The sequence below is a fragment of the Callithrix jacchus genome, chromosome 5 (assembly GCF_049354715.1).
Source record: "Callithrix jacchus isolate 240 chromosome 5, calJac240_pri, whole genome shotgun sequence".
Taxonomy (NCBI): Eukaryota; Metazoa; Chordata; class Mammalia; order Primates; family Cebidae; genus Callithrix; species Callithrix jacchus.
Window position 1 is genome coordinate 70,269,276 of NC_133506.1, and position 18,741 is coordinate 70,288,016.

At 50.2% G+C, this 18,741-nt stretch overlaps 1 protein-coding gene, 1 non-coding gene and 1 pseudogene across 7 annotated transcripts; 1 reads left to right on the forward strand and 2 right to left on the reverse strand.

Moving 5' to 3' along the window:
* Nucleotides 1-1,090: 1,090 nt before the first annotated feature.
* LOC118154099 (U2 spliceosomal RNA) lies at nt 1,091-1,281 on the reverse strand. Its single transcript, XR_004744023.1, has one exon. It is a non-coding gene; the product is annotated as a U2 spliceosomal RNA (small nuclear RNA).
* Nucleotides 1,282-1,536: 255 nt separating this feature from the next.
* ARL4D (ARF like GTPase 4D) lies at nt 1,537-13,680 on the forward strand. Of its 6 annotated transcripts, XM_054255686.2 has the most exons (4): nt 1,537-1,964; nt 2,277-2,505; nt 5,104-11,862; nt 12,419-13,680. In XM_054255686.2, the coding sequence occupies exon 4, from the start codon at nt 12,485-12,487 to the stop codon at nt 13,088-13,090; it is 606 nt and encodes a 201-aa protein (XP_054111661.1). In that variant the 5' UTR covers nt 1,537-1,964; nt 2,277-2,505; nt 5,104-11,862; nt 12,419-12,484; the 3' UTR covers nt 13,091-13,680. The 6 variants fall into 6 exon arrangements, with proteins under 6 accessions (XP_054111661.1, XP_078231631.1, XP_078231633.1 ...); XM_078375505.1 differs by having other exon boundaries at nt 1,537-2,505; XM_078375507.1 differs by having other exon boundaries at nt 1,537-2,505; nt 10,390-11,862.
* LOC118154247 (U6 spliceosomal RNA) lies at nt 8,904-9,003 on the reverse strand (annotated as a pseudogene).
* Nucleotides 13,681-18,741: the final 5,061 nt, after the last annotated feature.

The window sequence follows — 18,741 nt, forward strand, 5'->3', positions numbered from 1 at the left end:
GCCTGGTCTTGAACTCCCGACCTCAGATGATCCGCCTGCCTTGGCCTCCAAAGTGCTTGGATTCCAGGTGTGAGCCACCACACCTAGCCGCACTCCGTTATTTCTATCAACTACTCCACTTACTACCCTCCTGGGCAATCCTTTATCTCCCCCTCTGAAATCCCATCACTGAGGGCTGGGACCCTCGTCAACACTTATCCCCTTTTGTCCACACTAGTCTGGTGCCTGGCGAGTTGAAGGCACTCAATAAACCTTTGTGGAGCGGAAAAATGATGGATAGGCCTCGACGAGCACAAGACTCAATCAGAGAGGACGCAGTTAGGAGGCTATTGGCTTGGGACAGGGGTGAAGGGGGAAGATCGGGCTTGGGGTGGGAGGACACCAAAGGGCAGGGGTGTCTGCCAGGTGCTCTGGGGGAAGACAGGTGTCAAGGCCATCATTGCACATATGCACACAATGTTTGAACTCGAGTTCTGCTCCTGTGTGTTCCTCGATAAATAAACTACCTGTGCCTCGGTTTTTCCTGGGTCAAAAAGAAAGTTTGTAGCTGGTACGTTGGTGTCTGCCTTAAAATGCCAACTACTCCAGGGTCTGAAGTTTGGAAAGGGGTCCAGGTTAACGCCTGTAATCCCAGCACTTTAGGAGGCCCAGGCGGGTGGATCTCCTGAGATCGGGAGTTAGAGACCAGCCTGGCTGACTTGGCAAAACCCGATCTCTACAAGGAATACAAAAGTTAGCCACTCATGACTGTAATCTCAGCTATGACGGAGGCTGACGCGTCTTGGGAAACAGGTTGCAGCTAGCCGTACTGCAGCCTGGGTAAGAAAAACAAACCCATTTCAAAAAATAAAATAAAATTTTGAATCCAGCCAGAGCAACACTACCAGCACACCAATCCTTAAGCCGGATTACAAGTTTACAAAACGACTGTAATTTAAAAGCCAAAAGTCATGTACACAGTGTGTTTCCTACAAATTGCAAAACTTAGCATTAAAAGAAACATGAAAACGCACAAACTAGCGAGATAAACTAGAATCACACCAAAACAACAAAACAACAATCTGACGTTATAAACTCGTTATGTCCCCCGAGAGGGTGCACCGTTCCTGGAAGTACTGCAATACCAGGTCGATGCGTGGAGAGGATGGAGCAAGCTCCTATTCCAACTCCTTGCGCCAAAAATCCATTTAATATATTGTCCTCGGATAGAGGACGTATCAGATATTAAACTGATAAGAACAGATACTACACTTGATCTTAGCCAAAAGGCCGAGAAGCGATGCTGTCGTTCTCGTCCCCGCCGTCACCGTCCCGCCGTCATCCACATTACAGTCGCGGTGAGAGCCCCAGCCTCGCTCCTCGCCTCATTCTCGTTGTCACATCCACATCGCTATTCGCGCCATTACACACTCGGGCTGATTTTTTATTCTCCACTTTTTAAAAGAGAAATCTTACACCCTTGCTATTCCCGCGTTTCCGGGCTTTCATTTCAAATTTGCATTCCCCGCCCTCTCCCCCAGGAGGCGTGATCACCTCGTTTCACTCCGCCCCCTGGCCGCCTCCGCATCAAGGGCCGGGGCTCCGCTGGGGGCGACTTCCTTGTTCGTGTCAATCCAGCCAAAAGACAGAACCGAAAGAGACTGCGGGGCGAAGGCAAGATGGGTCTGTGGAAAAGAACTGTTGGCGGAGAGCGGTCCACGTTTTCCTGGAGAAAGACGAGGTCGCAAAGGCATCATCGTAAGAGGAGACCAGGCTGCGCTGGGTCTTTATTTCGTCACCATCGGGTGGGGAGACCAGCCTCGTACCTGCTGGACGGGGGGCTCATTTCCCTCTGCCAGGCAGGAGGCTGACCACCAGATACCGGATGTAGGGAGGCGGCGCGTGGACGGCGAGGGCCCAGCAAGGATTCTCCCCAGCGCCCTCGCCTCCCGTGGCATCTGTGCACGGACTGTGTCCCCTGCCGTGTAGGGAAAGCTGCCTCTTTTCTTGGGACGGATTCCTCTCACCCCCTCTTCCTCCTCGCCTGGCTATTCCTGACGCAGGTTGTCAGGACTCCGTTTGGGTATCACCCGTTCGGGAAGCCTCCCTTAATTAAGGGCCCTCCTCACCCCCCCATATGTGGCTGGCAGCCCTCCTATGTATTTCATCGCACCCCGTTATTTCTATCAGCTACTCTGCTCACGGCCCTTCCAGGCAGTCCTTTATCTCCCCTTCTGAAATCCCATCAATGAGGACTGAGACCCTCATCAACACTTATCCCCGTTTCCCCGCGCTAGTCTGGTGCCTGGAGATTTGAAGACCTTCAGTAAACCTTTGTGGAGCGAAGAAATTACGGATAGGCTGTGATAAGCACCACAGGCTCAGACGGGACACAGTTAGAAGGCTCTTGGCCCTGGCAGGCGTGAAGGGGGAAGATCGGGCTCGGGGTGGCAGGACACCAGAGGACTGGAGTGTCTGCCGGGTGCTCTGGGGGAAGATGGGCGTCAAGGCCCCCGGCAAAGTTGGGTAAGTCTCTTTGAGACACAGACTGCCGTCTGTAGCTTCTGCATTTACCTTTCCCGTCCTCCTTCCTAACACTACAGTGGAGTTGGGAGTTTATGGCTCTTTTATTTGATTTCGGAAAAGCAAGAAGCTATCATAGATCCGATAGTGACACTCAGCTAGTCACGCTCCCCCTGCAGGATGCCTGTTGAACAAACAACCAGGTCAAAAAATAAAAGCTATGCCTATCCCAATGACAGCCTCGGGCTGAGGGCTCTAATTCACTCAACCGCCTTAAAAGGTGGGCATTATTGTTAGCCACAGCCAGGATTAGGGTGAGGCCAGTCCTCCAGGGCTGAATTTCAGAAGGTGTTTCTCCTGAACCCTTCAGTAATCAAAGTAAATAATAGTTCAATGCAATATATCTTATTTCAATTATTAGATAATCAAGACATTTATCTGGATTGCTGAGTCTTGGTGCTCCCTTACTTTTTTTTTTTTCCATCTCAGCAAGGGTTTCCCTCATTTCACTTTACCCCAATCTCCACCCTGTCATTGTCATCTCTATTCTATTATCCTGAGAAGGACAATATGGCAGCCACCCATCTCAGCCTCCCTAAATGCTGGGATTATAGGCGTGAGCCACTGTGCCTGGCCTATGTCTGTCTGTCTGTATGTATGTATCTATCTATCTATCTTTTGAGATAAGGTTTCCCTCTGTTGTGCAGGCTGGAGTGCAGTGTTACAATCTTGGCTCATTCACCATACATCAAGATAAATGCCAAGTGGGTCAAAGATTTCAAAGTGAAAAAAATGGAACCATAAAAGTATATAAGGGCCAGGCAAGGTGGTTCATGTCTGTAATTCCAGCACTTTTGGAGGCCAAGGTGGGCGGATTGCTTGAGTCCAAGAGTTTGAGACCAGCTTAGGCAATATAGCATGACCTTCTCTCTACAAATAAGTTTAAAAATGATAATAAATAAAAATTTTAAGAAGGTGGACTGAAAAGACATATAGAGGAGGCTGGGGATGGTGGTTCATGCCTGTAATCCCAATACTTTGGGAGGACAAGGTGGGAGGATCACTTGAGCCCAGCAATTCAAGACCAGCCTGAACAACATAGGGATACTATGCAAAAATAATCATAGTAATAATAATAATAAATTAAAAATTAGCCAGGCGTGGTGGTATGTACCTGTGGTTATAGCTACTCAGGCAGGCTGAGGCAGGAGCATCACTTGAGCCCGGGAAGTTGAGACCAGCCTGAGCAACATAGTGAAATACCATCACTATTAAAAGGAAAAAATGCAGTAAAATATGAAGCTTTTTTCTTTCTTCTTCCTGCTCTCTCCACTTGTCTCGGTGTTTTTCACTTTCTTTCTTTCTTTTTTTAAATCATTATTTACAATAGCCAGGATGGTGTTTTTCACTTTCTCCTTTATGCTGCACTAGAGTGCAGGCTCTTGCAGGAGCCCAGAGCCCTCTGTCTCACAACTTACGATGGTCCCTGTGACCTCAAAACTCATTAGCGAAGGAGGAGGTCTGAGCTCCCAGTGGGGTAACCAGTCATCCCAGTTTGCTAGGGGATCAGGAGTTTCCTGGAATATGGGACTTTCAGAACTAAAACTGGCAAAGTTCCAGGCAATCCAGGGGAGTTGGTTACCCTAGACCTCTGAGCTGTAATAGACCTCAGAGTGGGCTCCAAATTTGGGGGGAAATTAGAACAACCATTCTGACAGTTCACAGGGGGCTATCCCCAAGGGTGGCACACGCTGAACGGATGTGGTTGGGGGGGCGGATGCAGCTGGTTTTCGGTGGCCTCAAGAACCTGCAGGGAGGCAGAGGACCCCCCCCCCCAACTGTGCACTTCTTGCCTTTCACACACCAAGTCCCAACAGCCCATAACACCTCTTGCACCATTAAGACCCTCATTCTGCTCCTCAGGAAGTCCTGGCACCCAGGCCATGAAAGCTGGTTCTGAGACAGACATACTTGCTGAGACTGAGGTGACCTCCTTTTACCCACACCTACGAGCCTGAGAGTTTCCTTTTGTGTCCAATAAGGACTAATCCTGGGTGGTCGACGGCTGCCTGTCTGCAAGGTCACAGAAGGACCTGACTGCCACCTCTCGTTGCTTTCCTGATAGCTCCCTTGGTCTCCTGGAAGCTCTCCAATGCCATCTCAGTCCTTGTTCAAGTCTACATTTTCTGGAGAGAACCCTTCTTGGCACTGTCGCCTCTGTTGCTGTAACTGTCCTCCAAATCTCCAGTCCCCTTCTCTAGCCACCCCTAGAAATACCTCTTGGGAACCCCCATCTCCAGGCTGTCTGAATTCCTTCTGGCCTCTCAGTCCCTGGATGCTGAGGGCCACTCCCTTTTCCTTCCTCAAGTCCTTACTTTCCTTGGCTTCGGGCACTTGCAGTTTTGTGGCCTTTTCAAGTCCCATGGTTTTCCTTGTGCTTCTCCAGATGCTGCTTCTCCATCCTTCACTCGATTTCCCTGCCTTGAATGTAGAGATGCTCATGACAGTGTTATGGGCCACTTTCCTTCTCTCACCCCATTTCTCCCTGGGGAATCCCACCCATCTCAGGGCTGGTGGGTCTGTTTCTCACTGACTACCCAGGTCCACCCCTCCAGCAAAGGCCTCCCCTGAGCTCCAGGCTCCTGAGAAAATGCACTCTGGACATCTGTCACCACATGGATAGCCTGCAGACATCACACCATGGCTGCAACTGAGCTCTTGAAAACCTTCCGGAGACTGGCGTGGTGGCTCTCGCCTGTAATCCTAGAACTTTGAGAGGCTGAGGCAGGTAGATCACTTGAGCCCAGAAGTTCAAGACCAGCCTGAGGAACATGGTGAAACCCCATCTATACTAAAAATACAAAAATTAGCCAGGTGGTGGCACATGCTTGTGAACCTGGGAGGCAGAAGTTGGAGTGAGCTGAGATCATGCTGCTGCACTCCGGGCTGGGTGACAAAGCAAGACTTTATCTAAAAAAAAGAAAATTAAAAAAAAATTAGCCAGGCATGGTGGTGCGCGCCTGTAGTCCCAGTTACTTGGGAGGCTGTGGTGGGAGGATCACTGAAGCCCAGGATGTGGAGGTTAGAGTGAGCTGAGATCACACCATTGCTCTCCAGCCTGGGCCATAGAGTGAGACCCTGTCTCAAAAAAAAGAAAAAAATGCTTCCCCACCCTGCAGCCATCTCCTGCCTGCCTCAGTCAGTGTTCCCTGGACCTATTATTAGACTATGTAAATTGATGGAAAATGTCATCAAAATTAGAATTTCTGCTCAAATAACGTTCATTTTGATTTAGTATCACTCACACACTACAAACTTGAAGAGGGTGTTTTTTGTTTGTTTTTGTTTTGTCTTGTCTTGTTTTTTTGAGACCAAGCCTTGCCCTGTTGCCCAGGCTGGACTGCAATGGTGATCTCGGCTCACTGCAACCTCAGCCTCTCGGGTTCAAACCATTCTTGTGCCTCAGCCTCCAGAGTAGCTGGGATTACAGGCGCCCGCCACCACACCCAGATAAATTTTGTATTTTTAGTAGAGACAGGGTTTCACCATGTTGGCCAGGCTGGTCTCAAACTCCTGACCTCGTGATCTGCCTGCCTCAGTCTCCCAAAGTGCTGGGATTACAGGTGTAAGCACTGAGCCCGGCCTGAAGAGGATGTGTTTTCTTTTTCCTTATTCTTTTTTTCTTTTTTTTTTGATACGGAGTCCCACTCTGTTGCCCAAGCTGGAGTGCAGTGTGGCACGATCTTGGCTCACTGCAACCTCTACCTCCCAGGTTCAAGCAATTCTCTGCCCCAGCCTCCCGAGTAGCTGGGATTACAGGCACACGACACCATACCCAGCTAATTTTTGTATTTTTAGTAGAGACAGGGTTTCATTAGCTTGGCCAGGCTGGTCTTGAACTCCTGACCTAGTGATCCACCCACCTCAGCCTCCCAAAGTGCTGGGATTACAGGCGTGAGCCACCGCGCTCGGCTGGTGTATTTTTTAATATCCAATCTGAAACTGCAGGAAAGGCCCTGTCTGAAAGGAAGACTTCGGAAGCCGAGACAAAGGAACCTGAATTAACTTCACCCTCGGCGACTCAGCTGTTCTTCACCAATCGGGCAGTGACAAATATATCCACCAGGGGGCAGCATCTGCTCATTTCTAGCCCTTGGCTCCACCCTGGGACTTGATTTTGGGATGGTTGCCAGGGAAAGAGCTCTTGGTTGGGGAGAAGGATATCTTTGGGGCCCTTTCACACATTTTCCTTCCACACTCAGAGATAGGTTCGGTTTTCTTCATTTTGTTCATGAGGAAACAGAACTGGGATTTGAAAAATTGGTCTTCGTTATTCCCGAGCTTATAACTGCTCCTTGGAGTCATTCCCCAACCCCACCCCCCTACTCCTGCAGACTCCTCTTTCCCTCGTTTGTTCACGAAGACAGGTACTTAAGATGCTGCAGAGACAAGCAGCCACTTCCTAGGCGAGCTCCACTCAACCTCCTACCCTCCTTTACTCCAGAGCATGGACTGTTATGGGGGAAAGGACCTGGAAACATCTAAGCCCCTCATTACATCATTACATGCTGAGGAAACCGAGGCTTCCAGGAGGGGAAGTGACTTTTTTTTTTTGAGATGAAGTCTCCCTCTGTCACCCTGGCTGGAGTGCAGTGGCATGATTTCGGCATACTGCAACCTCTGCCTCCCTGGTTCCAGCTATTCTCCTGTTTCAGCCTCCCAAGTAGCTGGGACTGCAAGCATGTGCCTCCATGTCCTGCTTTTCATTTTACTTTATTTTTTTTAAAAAGGCCGGGCATGGTGGCTCACGCCTATAATCCCAGCACTTCGGGAGGCCGAGGCGGTGGATCACAAGGTCAAGAGATCAAGACCATCCTGGTCAACATGGTGAAACCCCGTCTCTACTAAAAATACAAAAAAATTAGCTGGGCATAATGGCACATGCCTGTAGTCCCAGCTACTCGGGAAGCTGAGGCAGGAGAATCGCTTGAACCCAGGAGGCGGACGTTGTGGTGAGCCGAGATTGTGCCATTGCACTCCAGCCTGGGTAACAAGAGCGAAACTCTGTCTCAAAAAATAATAATAAATAAATAAAGATGGGGTTTCACAATGATGGCCAGGCTGGTCTTGAACTCCTGACCTCAGGTCATCCACTCACTTCGGCCTCCCAAAGTGCTAGGATTACAGGCGTGAGCTACCGTGCCCGGCCTTTTTTTTTCTTTTGAGACCGAGTTTCACTCTGGTTGCCCACACTGGAGTGCAATGGCGTGATATCGGCTCACTGCAACCTCTGCCTCCCAGTTTAAGTGATTCTCCTGCCTCAGCCTCCTGAGTAGCTGGGATTATAGGCAATTGCCACCACGTCTGGCTAATTTTTTGTATTTTTAGTAGAAACAAGGTTTCACCATGTTAACCAGGCTGGTCTCAAACTCCTGACCTTAGGTGATCCGCCCACCTCGGCCATCCAAAGTGCTGGGATTACAGGCATGAGCCACTGAACCCAGCCTGCCCTGCTAATTTTTTTTATTTTTAGTAGAGACGGGGGTTTCATCATGTTAGCCAGGCTGGTCTTGAACTCCTGACCTCAGGTGATCCGTCCACCTAGGTCTCTCAAAGTGCTGGAATTACAGGCATGAGCCACCACGCCCAGCTGGAAGTGGCTTCTTACTTTTTCAAGCCACTCTATTAGTGAGGGATGGAATAATGGGACTCACGTGCTATCAGCCCGGGTTCCAGCATGCCCTGAGGGCAACCTCTCTGTCCAGTGTCATCCCCATCTTTGGCCCTGTTTTTCTCTTTAAGATCCTCCTCATCAGTAAGGCCTAAGAGTTCTATACTACTCAGACACTGCCTAGAAATGCAAGGATGGTAGGAATTATTGGCCAACCCAGTATCAACAGAACCCCAAGGGCCCAAGGACCTCAGGCTGGGAAACTCCCAAGCTAAGGGTGGAGGTTTGGCTCTTATACTTAGGGAGCCCTCTGAGGACATTTACTCCATCACGCATTCATTTATTCACACAAGATTTTCTGACTGCCTGTGTGTGCCAGGCATGGTGCCGGGCATGGTGGAGCTACAGATCAGAACCAGCTGCTTCCCTTGATGGCTTAGTCTGGTGGAGGAGACAGTTCTGAGGAAGAATGATGCTTATCTGACTTGGTGTCACTTAAACCTTGGCTCAGTGTCCCCTCTTTGAAAGGTTCTCCAGTACACTCTTCCTCCAGTCTAAAGTAGTTCTCTAGCCACATGTGGTGGCCCGTGCTCAGGAGTCTGAGGTGGAGGATCTCTTGAACCCAGGAGCTCAAGGCTGCCATCATCTATGATCTCGCCACTGCACTCCAGCCTGGGTGACAGAGCGAGATCTTGCCTGTAAAAAATAATAATAATAATTTTTATTTTGAAAAAATATGGAATGCTTCACAAATTTGCATGTCATCCTTGCGCAGGGGCCATGCTAATCTCTGTATCATTCCAAAAAAAGAAAGATTGCTTAATGTACAAATGTTCAGATGGTCTCAGCAGTATAGGCTTATAGCTTAGTGCTACCTGGGCAAGCCGGGTCCCTTTCTTCACCCTCCCCAGCCCCACCTTCTGCTTCCCATTTGTTCATTAACACCTTTTCTGGCAAACATGAAAGACTGAAGGGTGGGATGGGATTGTCAGTTTCATTTCCTTTATCAGATAAGTGACAATTTCTGTCTTGGGTGTGAGTCCCAAGATATATTAGAGGAGCCATGTTAAAGAAGCTTCAAAGATTGTGGCCAAAACAAGGGAACTTGTGTGTTTTCAGTTTCTGTGTGTTTTCAGTCTCATAGACATTATAACATCAGTTTCTAGCTGGATGACCTTCAACAAATTACTTAATCTTTCTGTGCTTCAGTTTCTTCCTTTTAGACTAACCATACTTACTTCATGGGGTTGACTTGTGTATTTTTTTTTAAGACAGAGTTTTGCTCTTGTTGCCCAGGCTGGAGTGCAGTGGCGCGATCTTGGCTCACCACAACTTCCACTTCCCAGGTTCAAGTGATTCTCCCGCCTCAGTCTCCCAAGTAGCTGGGATTACAGGCATGCACCATCATGTCTGGCTAATTTTTTGTATTTTTAGTAGAGACGGGGTTTCTACTAAACTAAACCCCGTTGGTCAGGCTTGTCTCGAACTCCCGACCTCAGGTGATCTGCCCACCTTGGCCCCCGAAAGTGCCGGGATTACAGGCGTGAGACACTGCACCTGGCAGACTTGTGTATTAAAAAAGGAAAAGTAAGCAAAGTTCATAGACCAGAGCCTGGCGCCCAGTGGCTACTCAGCAATGCAGTGTTTCTTAACCCCTGGGCCTGCTCCGTCTTCCCCTCTCCTAACTTCACCATGCTCAGCTCTATCACTGGAACATTAGCTGCTGCTGCAGTCTGTCATGCTCCAACTTGGGTGTAACAAACTAATTTCCTAAGGTCTTAATCTTAGACTAATTTCCTAAGGTCTTTAGGGATTTGGGGAGGCTCCCTGCGTTGCTGGAGAAACCAGGTGGCTGGTTTTGTAGTGCAGGGGGAAAAAAGGAGGTGGCAAGGCATGCTGGTGACAAACAGATGGGAAGCTTATTTATCAGCACTTGATTGAGGAGGGTGGGAAGGAAAAGGCTGGGCCCTGCTGTCTGGCAGTGACTTCCCTTCTCCTTTTCCAATCCCTCTCACACATAGCTTTTTAAAAAAAGGTTAATATTGAACTATACAATAAATCAATGAATCCAACCTCCAGGCAAAAATGGGAATATTAAAGTTACAACGTACAACTTCATTCTTCTCTGATTTGCCCTCCCCCTCCCCCGCAATTCCACCTAATTACTGTTGTCCTTTTGGTCACAGTGCCCCTTTGTGACATCTCCTTCCTTTCAGGGCTGCCGAGACTGTAGCAGGCTGCAGTGGCTGGGGAGACTCCACTTGTTCCTGTGCCCCTCCTAACCAGTCCTACACAGGGCTAAAGAACTTCTGTGAACCTTTCCAGAAGCTTCCAGTTGACATATTCTCTCTCTCCTCTGAAATCCTACAAGTGCTATCTCATGATTTACAAAGACCCAATATATGTGCTGTCTCATTCTACCCTGCTAGTGATCAGTCTTAAGCCCTCTGAGGCCTGGTTCTACAGCCGAGACAGCCTCTATTTTTCCATGGTCTCTCTGTCTTACTCAGAGCACACAGTATGAATGAGATCAGTAAACATACTGGTTTTTTGTCTGTTTGTTTTGTTTTGAGACAGAGTCTCGCTCTGTCGCCCAGGCTAGAGTACAGTGGTGCAATCTCAGATCACTGCAACCTCCACCTCTGAGTTCAAGCGATTCTCCTGCCTCAGCTTCCTGAGTAGCTGGGATTACAGGCCTGTACCACCACAACCGGCTAATTTTTGTCTTTTTAATAGAGACGAGGTTTCACCCTGTTGCCCAGGCTGGTCTCGAACTCCTGAGCTCAAGTGATATGCCTGCCTTGGCCTCCCAAAGTACTGGGATTACAGGTGTGAGCTACTGCACCTAAACACACTGTTGAGTGATAAATAATTCTGTCGCTGTCAATCTATTTTAACAAGGAAGGCCTTTGAGGGGTCTGCTGCTGGACTAAACTCAGCTGGCAATTGAGGGATTTCTATTGAGGATGCTTAGCCCTACAGCTTCCCTGATAAGAGAGGAGGGAAAGCCAAGTGGTGAGGGGCCCAGGCTCTGGACTCAGACATCCTCGCTCAGCCACTTACTAGCTATGTGTAACCTTTGATAAGTCATTTAACCCTTCATGGCTTTGTTTATCTGTAAAAGGCAGACAGTCCCTAACAGGCTCTTGTGGGTAATGGTCTTAGCACTGCGAAGCAGCTGCTTTGTGCGGTTCCAGGTTCACAGAGGTTTGACAATTGAATTATGAAGGATAAAGGAGAAAGACTTGTCAGCCTCTATATGGAGTGGTATTTCTGCCTGGGGGAGGGGATGCGGTGATAGTCCAAATATTAGGGTATTCATATATTTCCTCCGGAGTCAAACGCTGCCAGGCATGTTCCTTTTGCCCCTCCCACCCTTCATTCCGGATTAATTTCAGGTTTAATTCCAAATATTCGAATGCGATTGAAAAAAATCAAATAGAGCGACCACAAATTGGGAAAGCGTCTCTTCACTTGCGGCGGGGGCTGCAGCGCCAGTAGCTCCACGCTCCACCCCGCCCCGCTGATTGGTCCGCGTCTCGTGACGTCACACGCGAGTTTTTAAGGCCGAGCCCTAGGCAGCCTCCTCAGAGGCGGCGGTAGAGGCGCGCAGGGTGCTTGCAGGGGTCTCGCGGGGCGGATGCAGTGTTTGGCCGGGAAAGGAGCGAGGAGAGCGCGGCTCACAAGAGGTAAGCGGATACTCCAGACCGTGCTGAGGCGGTCCCGGTGGGGGCCGCTGGAGCTAGTGTTGGCGATCCGAGGGGGGCGGGCGGGCAGGGGAGTGTCGCGGGGCGGTGGGGCGGGGGTCGCGGAGTAAAGAAGGGCACCCTGTCAACGGCTTGGGGTGCGGAGGGCCGGTGGGAGCCAGACTCAATCTCCGGCCTCAGCGTCTGCGCCCCAACTCTTAGTTTGGGGACACTGTCGACTTCCCGCGGGGATCTCGCCTGGGGAATGGCGCCATAGGCTCTGGTAAGAGGCTCTAGAAGCCCATCGTCCATGGATCGAGCCCTCACTCCCAGCTTGAGTGGCCCAGGACCTGGGGGTCTCTCTAGGTCCCATCGCCCCCCTCATGACACCCCAGAGAGTTGGGGGGCACCTCTGTGACACCTGCAGCTTAAAAATAAAAGGCAAGGAATTTTTAAAAGCTGGCTGATTTAGAAAGGGATCAAAAAGTTGCAAATCTTGTGTGTGTTATTAAACGTCTCCTCTTTCTCCCATGACTTTATATTGGTTCGGATAACCCAGGAGTGCACCCTGGAACCTGCCATTTCAAGGCCTCCTCCCTGCCTCTGCTAGGCGCCTTAGTTCACTATGGGGAACCACTTGACTGAGATGGCACCCACCGCCTCCTCCTTCTTGCCTCACTTCCAAGCCCTGCATGTCGTGGTCATTGGGCTGGACTCTGCTGGAAAGACCTCCCTCCTTTACCGCCTCAAGTTCAAGGAGTTTGTCCAGAGTGTCCCCACCAAAGGCTTCAACACCGAGAAGATCCGGGTGCCTCTCGGGGGGTCGCGTGGCATCACCTTCCAAGTGTGGGACGTCGGGGGGCAGGAGAAGCTGAGACCGCTCTGGCGCTCCTACACCCGCCGGACAGACGGGCTGGTGTTTGTGGTGGACGCTGCGGAGGCCGAACGGCTGGAGGAGGCCAAGGTGGAGTTGCACCGAATCAGCCGGGCCTCGGACAACCAGGGTGTGCCCGTGCTGGTGCTGGCCAACAAGCAGGACCAGCCCGGGGCACTGAGCGCTGCTGAGGTGGAGAAGAGGCTGGCAGTCCGAGAGCTAGCAGCCGCCACTCTCACCCATGTGCAAGGCTGCAGCGCTGTGGACGGTCTGGGCCTGCAGCAGGGCCTGGAGCGCCTCTACGAGATGATCCTCAAGAGGAAGAAGGCGGCTCGGGGCAGCAAGAAGAGACGGTGACCCGAGCCCTCCACCTCCCTTGCCCCCCACCTAGTAGGGATCTGCACACTTGGACAGCAGGGTGTGTGTGGCCAGCCTGTGACCTCTCAGTCAGCCTGGGTGCAGGACCCTTCCACCTCTATGAAGGATAGAGGAACATGGAGGGGGGGTCCTGTTTGGTGCCACATTGGGTTGGGGATGGGAGATAGGATGGCTTTGCACATCTCTCCCTCATCCTCTCTTGAGAAGTGGGGGCTGCAGGAATGTGGAGGTGTAAATGTAAACTGTGACTCTACCTCTACCCCGTTCCTCGTTTTTGTTCTCTGGCTTTTTAATTGGATGTGTTTTGGTGGGGATGGAAAGTGGCTTGGAGAATGTGTTTGGGATGAAAACGGTCTCCCCGTCCTCTGTCCCCCCAACTGGTGAGTCTCCCGAGGCTGCTTTTCTAGGGATACCAGTCACATAGTTTTTATTTTTGTGTCTGTGAAAGTCCCCCATATTTGTAGATCCATGACCCTTTTTATAAGCCGTGTGTGTCCTCTGTATTATTATTAACTGTTTTTTAGCACTTGCCTGTAAGTTATTAAAGACTGATAACGCTGTAGCTCTTACTTTGGTCTGGCATTTTCCTCTCCTTATCTTGCCTTAGAGATAGTGCCAGATTTCTATGTGGCATTGGGGGGAGGGGAGGAGGGAGATTTCTCTTGTAGCTGAATTTGCAAAGGAAGCACTTAGAAAACTCAGCTTCTGTGTTATGGATGGCTAGTGAAAGTGATAGGGGGAGTTGAAAACCCTTCGAGTTATTGCCTGAACTCTGTAGCCTTTTGGGTGGGGTCACTTCCTTTTTCTCTGATTTAACACCCTTCCCCTCATCCTCTGGGTCTTACTTGTCCCTTATATCAACTGCTCCTTGCAAATTTAACTTCAAATTTTGCTCTTGTGAGCTGCTCCTAGGTTTTTTAATTATTATTTCTTTTTTTAACTTTTTTCAATTAAAAATATTTTCTTCTTTTTTTTTAAAGACAGGGTTTCACCATGTTGGTCAGGCTGGTCTTGAACTCCCGACCTCAGGTGATCCGCCCACCTTGGCCTCCAAAGTGCTTGGATTATAGGCATGAGCCACCACACCCGGCCGCTCCCTAGGTTCTTGACCTTGGGGACACCTAAGTCTATATAGGTAAGTCCTGAAAGAGCCATTCTGTTCCCATCCTGCCCACTTCCCCAGTCTCAGGTTGATTTTTTTCCCTCCTTATAGGATGTGGTGAGAATGGAAAGTAATTCCTCCCTGGCCTTAAGTCACCTCTGTGTACTCAGTCCTGCTGACTGGCTCAGTGGCATGATGGCAGCGGCTGGTGCTGGGGAAGCCTAGGCTGGATTGAGCCAGCTTGGCCCTGGTGACTAAGCCATGAGTTTTCCAGCTTTGGAATGGTAGCTCTTCCCAAGGGAGAGGGAGAAGTAGTAGCTGTCTGTGGTTGGTGGCAGTGAGGACTGCCAAACATACACCCTTCAAGACAGAAGGGGGAAGACATAAGCCCCCAATGTTCCTGGTGATTGTAAGAATAAAACACTAACATCTCAAGGGCTTGAGTGCCCCTACTCAGCAGCACCAGGGCCAGCTATGTCTGATAATGCAGAGCAATTAGATCCTCTTAGTCTTCTGGTGGGAGCAGGGAGTAAAAACCGAGCACAGGGCTGGGTGTGGTGGTTCACGCCTGTAATCCCAGCACTTTGGGAGGCTGAGACAGGAGGATAGCTTGGGTCCAGGAGTTCAAGGCCAGCCTAGGCAACATAGGGAGACCATGTCTCTAAAAAAGAATAAAAACGAGCACAATTATTTCCAGTTGCCCAGACCTCCAGTTACCCCCTGCCACCCTTTGTGCAAAGGCAGACTCCTAAGAGCAGGTTCATCATTCTCCACACCCCCACTTCCCCCCCGCCAACCTCTGCCTCCTCTTCTCTGGAGTCAGATGAAAGGACCTGGGGAGAAAGAGAAGGTGCTGGCAACCCCCACTTCTGCAGAAGATTTCCTAAGGAACTTGCTTCTTCCTACCCAGCACTGCCAGAAACTCAGATTTGTTCCCCTCGCCATCCCTGTGGCTGGCAGGATTGGGGTGGGTGTGTATTGATTCGGAAGGGTGCCCAAGTGTGTATCAGTGCTGGGGCCTACTTGACAGAACTGCTGGGCTGGTTCTGCTGGGAACATGTGCTACAGGCCCCTCCCCCAGGCACACCTGTGACTCTTCTCTCCCAATCTTTTGGGGCTGAGTCCTATAGCCCAGGGACAGGTTGAGGCCCCAGGCCAGGCTGGAAGGGAACTGGCCAGAACTGACCCTCTGTCCCGCCAGGAGCTCTCTCCTCCCCACCCCACCCCGCCTAAATTCTGCTTTTCTGTCTTCAAATCTTCAGGGATATATTTTCATTTCTTGTCACTTGGTGGGCTTATGTCTCCAGATTTGGGGGGAGAGGTGCAGAGGTGTCCCCCATCCCTAGCAGAGGGGCCTCCAAGGTGTCAGCTCCTGATTTTGGCTCTTCCAACCACACTCCTTCCCTAGCTGGTTAGAGCCCTCCCTGTCTGCAGGGGATGAAAGAGGGAGACAGAACCTCCCACTGAACAGTCCTGCCCAGGGATTCTGCATTTTGAACTCAGGGCAAGGGCAAGGAATGAGGGTGTGGTCAGGGTGGAGGGTGAGGTTGTACTTCCCCTGGACTGGCTTCTCTGTTAAGTAGGATTTCTTTGAGACCCTGGCATGGGTGCCAAGGAGAGCTTCCCCGGGGGCCCCAAGTGGTGGCTGAGGCTGGATGCCTGGGAAGTTCAAGAAAACCTGTAGACCCAGAGTTCTAGGGTTAGGGCTTTTTTTTTTTTTTTTTTTTGAGACAGAGTCTTGCTCTGTCATCCCGGCTGGAGTGCAGTGGTGTGATCTCGGCTCACTGCAACCTCCACCTTCCGGTTCAAGTGATTCTTCTGCCTCAGCCTCCCGAATACCTGGAATTACAGGTATTCACCACCATGCATGGGTAATTTCTGTATTTTTTGTAGAGATAGGGTTTCACTACGTTGGTCAGGCTGGTCCTGAACTCCTGACCTCAAGTGATCTGCCTGCCTCGGCCTCCCAAAGTGCTGGGATTATAGGCGTGAGCCACTACGCCCAGCCCCAGAGCTGGGGCTTTCTTCTGAGCTGCCCGTCCCCATCCAGCCATCCCTTCTTGCATAGGTTGGAATGTAAAATCCAGATGGAAGCCTTCCCTTCTGGAGCTCCTCATCATGAGGGCAAAGATGCCAGGGGTCCCCCACTTTCCCATGCCCTTTCCAGTCCTCTCCATGCTGCAAGGGCTCAAGGAAGACAGAGGAAGGAGGAAGGAAAGAAGTCCCTAAGGCCCAGATTGGGCAATGACTTGCCCACAGATACACAGCTACTTAGCAGTGCATCCAACTCCTTCCTCCCAGGCCAGCTCTTTTTATTGCCAGGGCAGGGGACAGGAGGTAGGAGACAGGGAGCCAGCACAGCATCTCAGAGCTGTGATTCCTCCTCCCTTCTCCCTCTCCTTGATTAGATTAAGGACCAGTTTTCCGCTCCCACTCCCCTTCCTGGGGAGTGAGAGCTTTATCTTCTAAGCCCAGCAGAGGTCTGGTCTCCAGTCTGGCCAGAAGTTCCCATCCCCCTTTCATCCTGACCACATGTCATTGCAAGTCTTTCTTGAGATGAACACCTCCACTACAGCCTGGGAAGTACGGAGTTCTGCCCAAGTGCTAGGAGCACACAGGACAGCATGTTCTCTAACACAAGCTTGTTTTGAATGGGGCCAATGGGTAGAGGAAAGGGAGGGAGTAAGGGATGCAAGGGAGGCCCAGGCCAGCATTCAGCTGGAAGCGGTGGGCAGTGTGGCGGGTGGCACTTCATTTCCAAAGCCATCTGTTGGGCTGTTGGGGAGTTTGTGGGTGGATGCATGGGACCTCCTCCCCTGGATGAGCCAGAAGAGGGTATTTGCTGTTCCCTTAAAAAAAAAAAAAATTGAACATGTTAGATGTTCCTATTCTTTTTATTTTTCATTTTTGTAGAGATGAGGTCTACCCTCTTGCCTAGGGTGGTCTCGAACCCCTGACCTCAAGCGATCCTTCCACCTTGGCCTCCCAAAGCACTGAGATTACCAATATGAGCCACCAATCACCACACCCAGTCATGTTCTATGTTCCTTTTTTTTTTTTTTTGAGACAGAGTCTTGCTCTATCGCCAGGCGCCAGGCTGGAGTGCAGTGGTGCAATCCCAGCTCACTGCAACCTCCGCCTCCCAGGTTCAAGCGATTCTCCTGCCTCAGTCTTCCCAAGTAGCTGGGACTACAGGTGTGCGCCACCACACCCAGCTACTTTTTGTATTTTAGTAGAGACGGGGTTTCATCATGTTGGCCAGGATGGTCTCAATCTCTTGACCTCGTGATCTTCCCACCTCGGTCTCCCAAAGTACTGGGATTACAGGCGTGAGCCACCGCGCCTGGCTTTTCTTTCTTTAAATTTTTACTTTTTTTTTTTTTTTTTGAGATCGGCTCTCACTCTGTCAGCCAGGCTGGAGTACAGTGGTATGATTTTGGCTCTCAGAAACCTTCGCCCCCTGGGTTAAAGTGATTCTCCTGCCTCAGCCCCCTGAGTAGCTGGGATTACAGGCATGCGCCACCATGTCCACCTAATTTTTTAGTATAGACAAGGTTTCTCCATGTTGACCAGGCTGGTCTCGAACTCCTGATCTCATGTGATCCACTCTCCTTGGCCTCCCAAAGTGTTGGAATTACAGGCATGAGCCACTGTACCCAGCCAGTTCCTCCCCATTCCCCTTTCCCTCCTTTTCCCCCTCCCCTTCCCCCTCCACTTCCTTCTTTTGAGGAGTTTTGCTCTTGTTATGCTGCCCAGGCTGGAGTGCAATGGTGTGATCTTGGCTCACTGCAACCTCTGCCTCCCAGGTTCAAGCGATTCTCCTGCCTCAGCCTCCCAAGTAGCTGGGATTACAGGCACCTGCTACCACACCCAGCTAATTTTTTTTATTTTTTTTATTTTTAGTAGAGATGGGGTTTCACCATGTTGGTCAAGCTGGTCTCTAACTCCTGACCTCAGGTGATCCACCCTCCTCAGTCTCCCAGAGTGTTGGGATTACAGGTGTGAGCCACCATGCCCAGCCATTCCTTCTTTTTAAAAAGAAAAAATTTCTCCCCATCATTGCAAAAGTAATAGATCTTATAGATCTCTATGTGGAAGAAATCTATAGAGAATGAAGAAATCTAAACTCGCAACTTGTTTAATGAAAAATTCAAAAAAAAGAAAATGAAGAAACTGGCTCTGCACAGTGGCTCACGCCTGTAGTCCTAGCACTTTGGGAGGCTGAGGTGGGTGGATTCCTTGAGCTCAAGAGTTCAAGACCAGCCTGGGCAACATATCGAAACCCTATCTCTACAAAAAATACAAAAATTAGCCATACATGGTGGCACATGCCTGTAGTTCCTGCTACTCGGGAGGCTGAGGCAGGAGCATCTCTTGAACCTGGGGGGTCAAGGATCCTATCAGCCGAGATTGTGCCACTGCACTCTAGCCTGGGGGGCAAAGTGAGATTCTGTCTCAAAAAAAAAAGAAAAAAGAAAAGACACTTTATAATCTCAACTTTAGAGCTAACCATTGCGAATAGGTTTGT